At 42.8% G+C, this 11,292-nt stretch overlaps 1 protein-coding gene across 1 annotated transcript; it reads left to right on the top strand.

The window, feature by feature from the left end:
- The first annotated feature begins 328 nt into the window (after positions 1-328).
- Vim (vimentin) lies at positions 329-8,723 on the top strand. Its single transcript, XM_021184709.2, has 9 exons — positions 329-1,030; positions 1,576-1,636; positions 4,427-4,522; positions 4,603-4,764; positions 5,417-5,542; positions 6,025-6,245; positions 6,651-6,694; positions 7,511-7,596; positions 8,376-8,723. The coding sequence occupies exons 1-9, from the start codon at positions 468-470 to the stop codon at positions 8,415-8,417; spliced, it is 1,401 nt and encodes a 466-aa protein (XP_021040368.1). The 5' UTR covers positions 329-467; the 3' UTR covers positions 8,418-8,723.
- Positions 8,724-11,292: the final 2,569 nt, after the last annotated feature.

Raw genomic sequence — 11,292 nt, 5'->3', positions numbered from 1 at the left:
TTGGCCCAGTGCCAGGGATCGCTTTACTCAACTTTCCGGAGCCCCCCTCCCTTCCCCCATGAATCCTTCCCTCAATCCCTTCTTTCTCAGCACCCAAGGGTGAGTAGAGAGTTCGGCGGAACATCCGGAAAGCCCCTGAAAGGCCTAGCCCTTCCAATTAGTAACGGGACTGTGCTTGATACCCTACAGCCCTGGAGGAAGGCTCGAGGGGAGCCCCCTCCCCCCTCCTTCCTCACTTCTTTCCGGGTCCCCATTGGCTGGCTCGCTCGGCGGCTAGGATGGCAGTGGGAGGGGACCCTCTTTCCTAACAGTGTTATAAAAGCAGCGCCCTTGGCGTTGTCCAGTCCTCTGCCACTCTTGCTCCGGGACCCCAGAGACCCCAGCGCTTCTACGATTCACAGCCACCGCGCCCTCATTCCCTTCTTGCAGTTTTTCCAGCCGCAGCAAGCCAGCCCACCTTCGAAGCCATGTCCACCAGGTCTGTGTCCTCGTCCTCCTACCGCAGGATGTTCGGTGGCTCCGGCACATCAAGCCGGCCCAGCTCCAACCGGAGCTATGTGACCACGTCCACACGTACCTACAGTCTGGGAAGCGCACTGCGCCCCAGCACTAGCCGCAGCCTCTATTCCTCATCCCCCGGTGGCGCCTATGTGACCCGGTCCTCGGCCGTGCGCCTGCGGAGCAGCGTGCCGGGAGTGCGGCTGCTTCAAGACTCGGTGGACTTCTCGCTGGCCGACGCCATCAACACTGAGTTCAAGAACACCCGCACCAACGAGAAGGTAGAACTGCAGGAGCTGAATGACCGCTTTGCCAACTACATCGACAAGGTGCGCTTCCTCGAGCAGCAGAACAAAATCCTGCTGGCTGAGCTCGAGCAGCTTAAGGGCCAGGGCAAGTCGCGCCTGGGCGACCTCTACGAGGAGGAGATGCGGGAGCTGCGCCGGCAGGTGGATCAGCTCACCAACGACAAGGCCCGTGTTGAGGTGGAGCGGGACAACCTGGCCGAGGACATCATGCGGCTGCGAGAGAAGTAAGGCCTGACCTACGCGAGTGGTGGGGTGTGGGAGGGAGGGGAGTCCTGGGCCTTGCACTGGGGCTGCCACGCCCTTGGGGATGTGGCTGGGGTGGCGGTTGTCTGGAGGATAGCAGGGGAAGCGGGCCCCACCCTGAACCTAAACTTTGCAGTGAACATTTCTCTTTTCGCCTCACTCAAGCACTTCCACTGAACTTTTAGAAAGTTTCTTAGGTCCTTCTGGTGGGCTTACAGTTACCAGACAGGAGAAAAGAATGGGTGTGAAGGGTTCCAGACAAAGAGATGGCAAAGGCATCTGGGATATTGGGACAGGGGATTGGCTGTAATTGTAGGGGAAGGGCAGTGATTGTCTTTTCCAGTGTGCCCCAACTTCAGCTAACACCTGCAGAGAGCTGCCACCTCGACAAGTTGCAGTCACTGCTGTGGGTGGAGGTGTCACAGCAGCTCTGGACTCAAGGCTTGGCGGCATTCGTGGTTGGGTGTGGCCGCCCCGCCCCTGGCGGTTTCCCAGTTCCCCTCTGGTTAATGTGCTGCTGCTTCAGATTGCAGGAGGAGATGCTCCAGAGAGAGGAAGCCGAGAGCACCCTGCAGTCATTCAGACAGGTTTGTAGACTTCTTTTTCACACGCAGCCAGCAGCCCGATGGAGCCAACCCGCGAGCGGTTCTGAAAGTTACTTCGCTTAGGTTTTAAAAGGTGCAGAACTTCACGTCTGCTTGTAAAGCCCCCTGGTGGCGGAAAGCGCACAGATTGAAAAACTCCACTATTTAGTGCAATCTTTGGAACATGAGGCTTTATTTTCTGCTTCGTTTCCAGATTTTTCTGATCCCCCACACCCCGGAAACATTTCTCCTTTCGTTTTTTGAAACATACCGACATTCGGATATTGAATGGTTACAATCTGATTACATTGTGGATTGTGAAGGTGAAATTGGCTAACTTTCACAAGGTCATAAAAACCGCAGTTGCTTCCTCCGGTTGGAAATGTAGAATACTCTGGAGGATGAGAAAGTTTAACTGGAATTAAGCCAAGTTCCCTTTCTTCCTTCGAAGTTCGGCACTGCGTGAAAGTTAGCAGAAGAGTCATTGCACAACCATTTTTGAAATCTAACAAGGGTGAAAAGAAGCCATCTGTTCCCGTAGCTCAAGGGTGTTAAAGGTTTCTATGGGCTTCACTATGGAATGTAGATAGGGACGTTCTGGCAAATGCGGTGGCTCTGGACAGAAAGAATAGGGGCCTTTGTGTTCCCAGAGCAGCTTTGCAACAGGCTACATTCTTATTGAATATGTAATGATGTAACCACAGTTCCAATTGGACACAAGTATTTGCTAACATCCATTATCTTGTGTCTGGGCCAGGCTTGTGAGGTATGCGGTGTACAAAGTTCTTAAAGCTAAAGTCCTCCCTCACATTTGGGAGGGGTTTGTAGACTCATTAGCGCCCTCCACAAACAAAATTAAACCCTAAACTGAAGAATGGAGTATTTTATGGAGGGAGGATTTGTTTGTTTGTGTTTGTTCCAGAGTTAGGCATTACCTTAGCATTCTGAAGTGGACAGATGGCCAAGTTCAGTCTTGTTTGGAACACTTGTTAGGATCAACAGCCAAACTCTCCAGATGAATGTTCTAAGGTAGCATTCTGAAGGCATTTGCATCCTTAATGGCAGTAGACCACTATGCAGCCCCTTTCAGTCACTGGGCATTTTCGGTCATCACCCAAGGAATGTTTTCTACAAAGCACTGAGTTAATACACACCATTTCTTATTTGTGGACTATATACAATTGTTTCATTCATTCATTTAAATGAAATGACACATTTAGTTGAACTTTTTTTGAGGAGGTTAGTCGATATCATTTATTTTTTTTGAGGGCTTAGCAGAAGTCAGAAATGAATGATACTACTATTTAAGTTCTTATATTCTTTTATTAATTAGTATTTTCTTTGGGGCTGATAGAGTAACTCAACATTATAGTTATAAACTATACTGCAAAAACAGTTGCATACAAGGGAAGTTTGCAAACATTTCCTTGAAAGGAAACAACATTTCATCATTTCACATGCAAGATTGAACAGTCTGTCTTAAAATAGATCACTTTATAAAAACTCTGCAGACAAGTTTAAGTATAGTTTCATTATAAGTGTTTTGATCTGCCATCCTAAAACAGACAAAGTCACTGAAATAATACAGTGATGGCTGGGAAAGACAGACACACCCTATAGGCTGAGCCAGGGTGTTTTACACATTAAAAAAATTAGAGAAGGCAAAACAATATAGTTCAGGATTATATTTATTTTCCTTCTTGCCTGAGGAGCATATCTCTACAAATGCAAGACCTGGATTCTGAACAATGAATTACTACTTGATACGAGGCTAGCCTGGGAACCTGGATGCCAGATAACTGAGCGCTTATTCTAAATTCCAAAGATAAGCATCTGAAGGTTTGAATACAGGAAACAAAAAGAGCCTGCATATATGTTAAGCCTTCTGAGCTCAATTTTAAATGATTTTTAAAAATATGTAATGTACTTGTGTCTGTGTTAGTGTATAGGACATTTCTGCAGGCTTGCATGAGGCCAGAAGAGGGCACCTCATGCCCTGGAGTTGGAATCATAAACCTTTATGAACTGCTCCAAGTGGGTGCTGGGAACCAAACTAAGATCCTCTGAAAGAACAGCAATCTTCACTACTAAGCCCCACTTTAAAAATCATTTTAATTTTATTTTTGAAGCTCTCATTTTTATATTACACGTACTCAAGCAAACATGAAGTTGTACAATCTCCTCAACTACTATCATCACAAAATTACAAAATTATTAAATGTGACACAGGTTTAAAACTGATAATGAATTTTTGCATACAGAATTGTGGATTCCATATAGTTCACCATACCATGTCATTGTGCATATACATGCGTTTATTTTTAACTTGTCTACTAGTTAGCTTCAATACAACTAAATGGTTTTCTATTCATTTTTAAAGCTAAGAATGAATATTGGAATGTGACCCTAAATGATTTATAAATTTATCAAGGGTCATGAAAATTTCAGCACCTTTTCTATAATAAGGAGAATGGGTTTACATGGTTAATTTTTGAACAAACAAATAAAGGGCTGTAGAGACAGGTCAGTGGTTAAGAGCACTGGCTACTCTTTTAGGGGACCTGGCGTTCAATTTGCAGAACCCACAGGGCTGCCCACACCCTTCTCCAGTTCCAGGGCATCTGTTGCTCTCTTATGGCTTTCGTGGATACCACATGCTCGTGGCATACTTATATACATGCAGGCAAAATGCCTTTATACACAACATAAAGTGAAAAGGGAATTAATATAAATAAGTTAGATAAAGGACAGACTTTATCACCCTCCACATCATCTTTTCTCTTTTCGAAATAGGATGTTGACAATGCTTCTCTGGCACGTCTTGACCTTGAACGGAAAGTGGAATCCTTGCAGGAAGAAATTGCCTTTTTGAAGAAACTGCACGATGAAGTAAGTGACACCAATTTCTGTGGGTGAACAAAGCTGCCACCGTGTTGTCTACGACCTCTCTGTGTCCGTTCTTTCCCCAGGAGATCCAGGAGCTGCAGGCCCAGATTCAGGAACAACACGTCCAGATCGATGTGGACGTTTCCAAGCCTGACCTCACTGCTGCCCTGCGCGATGTGCGCCAGCAGTATGAAAGCGTGGCTGCCAAGAACCTCCAGGAGGCCGAGGAATGGTACAAGTCCAAGGTATGAAATGAGCCAGAGTGGCAAGAACCTCTAGCTCTCAGACACGTGCCTCTGATTCCATTAGTAACCTCCAGCTCTACTCAGAAGCTGGCTTAAAGCTTGTACCGCCATTGTTGTTTCACAGCACCTCTTCCCCCTCAACTCCATTCACAGTTCCTTTAGTATGGCAGACTCCCTTTCCACTCATTGTCTTCCCTGACTTCAAAGAATACCTCACTCTCTTGCTCTTGACTGCCACCACTTGGAAAGTATTGTGGTAGAGCAAATACTGTTTGAAAATGCAATGCTGGTGTTCTGCTTCTCTTTCCCTGGTTTTCCAAAAGACTTTCAGACAAATTCTAGGAAACACAGAGGCAGGATGAAGATGCCTCTTTGTTCTAAGAGAGTGAAAACTCATGGAAGTGAACAATCTCTATTTCTTCTTTTCTTTCCTTTTCCTTTCTTTTCTTTTCTTTATTTTTCTTTTCTCTCTTCCTCTTCCTCTTCCTCTTCTTCCTCTTCTTCCTCTTCTTCCTCTTCTTCTTCTTCTTTCTTCTTCTTCTTCTTCTTCTTCTTCTTCTTCTTCTTCTTCTTCTTCTTCTTCTTCTTCTTCTTCTTCTTCTTCTTCTCTCATAACCAAAACCAACCTCTATTTCTGATTCCTTCTTGACAGTTTGCTGACCTCTCTGAGGCTGCCAACCGGAACAACGATGCCCTGCGCCAGGCCAAGCAGGAGTCAAACGAGTACCGGAGACAGGTGCAGTCACTCACCTGCGAAGTGGATGCCCTTAAAGGCACTGTGAGTACCACAGCAGCAAAGGGGAGAAAATGCCGTGCTCAGTACTATTCTGCTGACTAGGTTAACAATGAGACCTGTACAAATAAATTAAACACACACGGACACACACACACACACACACACACACACTTATCCAAAGAGAATGAATTATCAAGATAGTTTTAAGGATTATTTGATGAGTACCTTGAAAGTCTTAGTTTACATATGTTATTGATTGTAATAAGAGGGATTTTAGAGGTTACTCCTGTAACCTCAGCACTCTGGAGAATGAGGCAGGGGGATTATAAATTCACAGTTAAGCTAGGCTGCATGTAAAAGTGTTATCTCATCAAAGCAAAACATGGAACGGGGTGCTTGCGTTCACTGTTCAAAGCTAGTGGGCACCTACCATTAAGAGAATTACTGTACCCTATTTATGAATATTTTGGGGACAGCTGGGTTTTCTGGGAAATCACATAAGAAGCCATTTTTCCTTTCTGCAGAACGAGTCCCTGGAGCGCCAGATGCGTGAGATGGAAGAGAATTTTGCCCTTGAAGCTGCTAACTACCAGGACACTATTGGCCGCCTTCAGGATGAGATCCAGAACATGAAGGAAGAGATGGCTCGTCACCTTCGTGAATACCAAGACCTGCTCAATGTTAAGATGGCCCTGGACATTGAGATCGCCACCTACAGGAAGCTGCTGGAAGGCGAGGAGAGCAGGTATAGAAGGCAAACGTACATGTGTGAACTAATATCTCACAGTTGTCTTTCTAGGACCATCGCATTTAACCCAGACACCATATAGATGAGGAACTTAAGGTTGCAGAGAGTAACTTGCTGTGGTCAGAACTAATTAATAGCAGAGTAGATCTGAACTCACAGCCATGCAAAAGACAATACGTTCTCCCTCTATAAATTCTTCTGGTTCATGTCTCTGTGTGGAAAAAAATATCTTCCGAAATTTAAATGGGCCAATAAGACCAAGCATGGGTAGAAAGTTCTTAAACAAGTCACTAATAGCAATAGATTTTCTCTTTGATGGAAATAAGAACTGCGAAAACTTGTTCCTGCTTCTTGAAGTGCTTTGTTCTCAAGTTTTTTGTTTGTTTTTTTCTCTTTTTATAGGATTTCTCTGCCTCTGCCAACCTTTTCTTCCCTGAACCTGAGAGGTAAGTACATTGTTTCATCTTATGGGAAAAAAAATGTCACAAGGCTGTCACCAGTCACTCTGCCTGCAGCATAGCTTCCACATTTTAGTAATTCTTGATTGAACTGTGCTTTTCCAAAGAAAATTCAGTGAAACATGATTTCTCTTTTATAAATATATGTATATAGCCATTTTATTTTCTGAATATTTCTTTTGGGCTTTTGAGGTTCTGATATAGTTAAGTCACTTTCTCTCTTCTGTTTCTTCTCTCCAAACCTTCCATGTACTGCCCCCTGACATATATGGCTGTCTTTTCAGTTCATGGCTTCCTTTTGTTTAATTGCTGTTACACACACACACACACACATGCACACGCACTGTGTATTCTTACATACATGAATGCAATGGCTCATTCTGTATAATATTACTTACATGTATGTTTTCAGGCTTGACCATTTGGTCCCTTTTTTATTATAGTTCTCATGACTGCTGGAGACCAAACCCAGGGCAATCAGCTAAGCTAAACCCACAGAGCTCCACCCCTAGCCTGATCCCCTCAGTTTCAAACTCAAGTGCATTCTTGCCTTTGTTACCCTGTTAAGTATAGACTCAGTCTGCTTCCTGCTAATATAAGTCAGTGAACTACTACCTCAGCCTGAATGAAGGAGCCCTTAGGTGCCGTGTTCTCAAATGGCTAGTGCTATGTAGGATTATGTATGAGTAGCTGAGTAGCACTTTAAGTAACCATAAAAATAAAGTCATGATGCTTTGGGTAAAATGGTAATGTTTTAAACTTTTTTTTTTATTTTAATGCCCTTTTTTTTTTTTTTTAATTCAGAAACTAACCTGGAGTCACTTCCTCTGGTTGACACCCACTCAAAAAGAACACTCCTGATTAAGACGGTTGAAACCAGAGATGGACAGGTCAGTATTTTTTAGTTCAAATATGGGAAAGTTTAAAAAAAGGAATGATGAATAAACTATACAACCACTTTAAATATGTGTTGGTCCCCTTTAAGTCAGCAAGCAGCTATATCAGATATGGTAGCTAACTTAAGGAGTCCCCGTGCATACTGGATGAATAGCCCCCAATTCCACCAATGCAAGAACCAACAATCTATTTGGTCTTGATTAGGACAGTAATCTTCCTGCACACCATAGTCTGTGCAATGAAACAGGAGTAAAACACCCTTAAGGTAGCTCCTACATTAGCTGCATTAAAGTGTGTCACTTAATGACATCCGTGATATCAGGGATGGTTTGACATTGGACATACAGTTCTCTCTCAGTGATTGTCACCTGCTTATATAGTACGAGGACCCATATGTGGCCAATCACTTTCTTGTTGCCACTCCATGCCAGGAAAGACATAGTTACAATGGATTATAATTATAAAAGCTCAGCCTTGCATGAGGATATAAAATGCATTTGCCATACTCCTTCATGCATCTTAGTTGCTTTTAAGCTTTGTGTTTAGAATTGCTAAGGCCAACTTCCTAAACACAATTTCAAAGTATTCTTTTGTCACCCCTTTCCACTGGATACTTGTATTGTCGGCAGGAAGAGGCCACCCTGCCTATGCTTCTCCCTAGGAGCCTCATTCTGCAGAGTCAGCATAACCTCCCAGCCTGCTCAACCAATTCTGTCTGATTAGGGCCATATCTCCTTACCATGAGTTGATTTTTATTTCTTTTTTTGAGCAGGTGATCAATGAGACTTCTCAGCATCACGATGACCTTGAATAAAAATTGCACACACTTGGTGCAACAATGCAGTACCAGCAAGAAGGAAAAAAAAATCGTATCTTAGGAAAACAGCTTTCAAGTGCCTTTACTGCAGTTTTTCAGGAGCGCAAGATAGATTTGGGATAGAAAGAAGCTCAGCACTTAACAACTGACACCCCAAAAGACGTAGAAAAGGTTTACAAAATAATCTAGTTTACGAAGAAATCTTGTGCTAGAATACTTTTTAAAGTATTTTTGAATACCATTAAAACTGCTTTTTTCCAGTCAATATCTGACCAACTTGTTACTGCTTCAATAAATCTTCAAAAATACTGTTTTGGTGTGTTATTTTATAATATCTAAACAACTCTCTTTACTTCTATTGGTTAATTTGCAAAAATCATGTTTAGATTTTTAAGTTCAATTTATTTATGCTTGCGATATAGTTTTCACGTTAGCCTTTTAAGAGGGAGATCATTTCTTTTTCAATTGTTTACTGTTTTAATTTGATATGGGTATATGACTTAGAGGCATGCTTACACACACAGGCCCTGGGTTCAACCTTTAGTAAATGAATACATGCATGTCCACATGCTTATGCACACACATGTGCACACCCACACAAAACTGATATAAAACTATGTGGTATTGGGGAAATGGCTCACTTGATAAAATGCTGCTTGTAAAATTATGAGGATCTGAGTTTGGACTACTGGAATTCATGCAAAAAGAACATGGTGTTCACCTGCAATTCCAGCCCTGGGGAAGAAAAGAAACCAGGACCCCTGGGACTTACTGACCAGCCAGTTTAGACAACTTTCGAACTCTAGGAACAGTGAGAGACCCCCTTTTTTATTAGATAATTTCTTTATTTACATTTAAAATGTTATCCCCTGTTCCGGGTTTTCCCTCCAAAAACTCCTAACCCCTCTCATTCCACCTGCTCCCCAATCCACCGACTCCCGCTTCCTGGCCCTGGCATTCCCCTACACTGGGGCATATAACTTTCACAGGACCAAGGGCCTCTCCTCCCGATGATGACTGACTAGGCTATTCTCTGCTACATATACAGCTAGAGCCGTGTGTCCCACCATGTGTTTTCTTTGGTTGATGGTTTAGTCCCTGGGAGCTCTGGGGTTACTGGTTAGTTCATATTGTTGTTCCTCGTAGGGAGCTGCAAACCCCTTCCGTTACTTGGGTACTTTCTCTAGCTCCTTCATTCATTGGGGACCCTGTGCTCAGTCCAATGGATGGCTGTGAGCATCCACTTCTGCACTTGTGAGGCACTGGCAAAGACTCTCAGGAGACAACTATATCAGGCTCCTGTCAGCAAGCTCTTGTTGGCATCCACAATAGTGTCTGGGTTTGGTGGTTGTGTATGGGATGGATCACCAGGTGGGGCAGTCTCTGGATGTTCCTTCCTTCATTTTTTTGCTCCACACTTTGTCTCTGTAACTCCTGAGTTTTTGATCTTAGCCATTCTCACTGGTGTGAGGTGGAATCTCAGGGTTGTTTTGATTTACATTTCCCTGATGACTAAGGTTGTTGAACATTTTTTTAGATGCTTCTCAGCCATTCAATATTCCTCAGTTGAGAATTCTTTGTAAAGCTCTTTACCCCATTTTTAAATAGGGTTATTTGGTTCTCTGGAGTCTAACTTCTTGAGTTCTTTGTATATATTGGATATTAGCCCTCTATTGGACTTAGGATTGGTAAAGATCTTTTTCCAATCCTTTAGTTGCCTTTTTGTCTTATTGACAATGTCCTTTGCCTTACAGAATCTTTCCAATTTTATGAGGTCTCATTTGTCAATCCTTGATTTTTATAGCACAAGCCATTGTTGTTCTGTTCAGGAATTTTTCCCCTGTGCCCATATCTTCTAGGATTTTCCTCACTTTCTCCTCTATAAGTTTCAGTGACTCTGGTTTTATGTGGAGTTCCTCGATTCACTTGGACTTGAGCTTTGTTCAAGGAGATAAGAATGGATCAATACGCATTCTTCTACATGATAACTGCCAATTGAGCCAGCTCCATTTGTTTAAAATGCTGTCTTCTTTCTATTTGACGGTTTTAGCTCCTTTGTCAAAGATCAAGTGACCATAGGTGTGTGGGTTTATTTCTGGGTCCTCAATTCTATTCCATTGATCTACCTGTCTGCCACTGTACATCAGGGAACTGTACCAGTACCATGCAGTTTTTATTACAGTTGCTCTGTAGTACAGCTTGAGGTCAGGGTGGTGATTCCCAGAGGTTCTTTTATCCTTGAGAAGAGTTTTTGCTATCTTAGGTTTTTTGTTATTCCAGATGAATTTGCAAATTGCCCTTTCTAACTCTGTGAAGAATTGAGTTGGAATTTTGATGGAGATTGCATTGATCTGTAGATTGTTTTCAGCAAGGTGGCCATTTTTGCTATAGTAATCCTGCCAATCCATGAGCATAGGAGATCTTTCATTCTTCTGAGATCTTCTTCGATTTCTTTCTTCAGAGACTTGAAGATCTTATCATACAGATCTTTCACTTCCTTAGAGTCACAGCAAGGTATTTTATATTATTTGTGGCTATTTTGAAGGGTGTTGTTTTTTAAATTTCTTTCTCAGCCTTTGAGTAGAGGTAGGCCATTGATTATTTGAGTTAATTTTGTAACCAATTTGCTGAAGTTGTTTATCAGGTTTAGGAGTTCTCTGGTGGATTTTTTTGAGTCACTTAAGTATACTATCATCTCATCTGTAAATAGTGATATTTTGACTTCTTCTTTTCCAATTTGTATCCCTTTGAACTCCTTTTGTTGTGTACTTGCTTTGGCCAGAACTTTGAGTACTATATTGAACAGATAGGGAGAGAGTGGATAGCCTTGTCTAGTCCCTGATTTTAATGGGGTTGCTTCAAGTTTCTCTCC

The sequence above is a fragment of the Mus caroli genome, unplaced genomic scaffold (genome assembly GCF_978045245.1).
Source record: "Mus caroli unplaced genomic scaffold, Mus_caroli_1 scaffold_2, whole genome shotgun sequence".
Lineage (NCBI taxonomy): Eukaryota > Metazoa > Chordata > Mammalia > Rodentia > Muridae > Mus > Mus caroli.
The sequence above is the reverse complement of the archived record's forward strand: the minus strand, read 5'-3'. Positions and strand labels throughout refer to the sequence as shown.

Coding starts and splice junctions, on each gene's coding strand:
- Vim (XM_021184709.2), top strand. CDS start 468: ATGTCCACCAGGTCTGTGTCCTCGTCCTCCTACCGCAGGATGTTCGGT. Junction 6,246..6,650: donor CTGGAAGGCGAGGAGAGCAG/GTATAGAAGGCA, acceptor CTCTTTTTATAG/GATTTCTCTGCCTCTGCCAA. Junction 6,695..7,510: donor TTCTTCCCTGAACCTGAGAG/GTAAGTACATTG, acceptor TTTTTAATTCAG/AAACTAACCTGGAGTCACTT.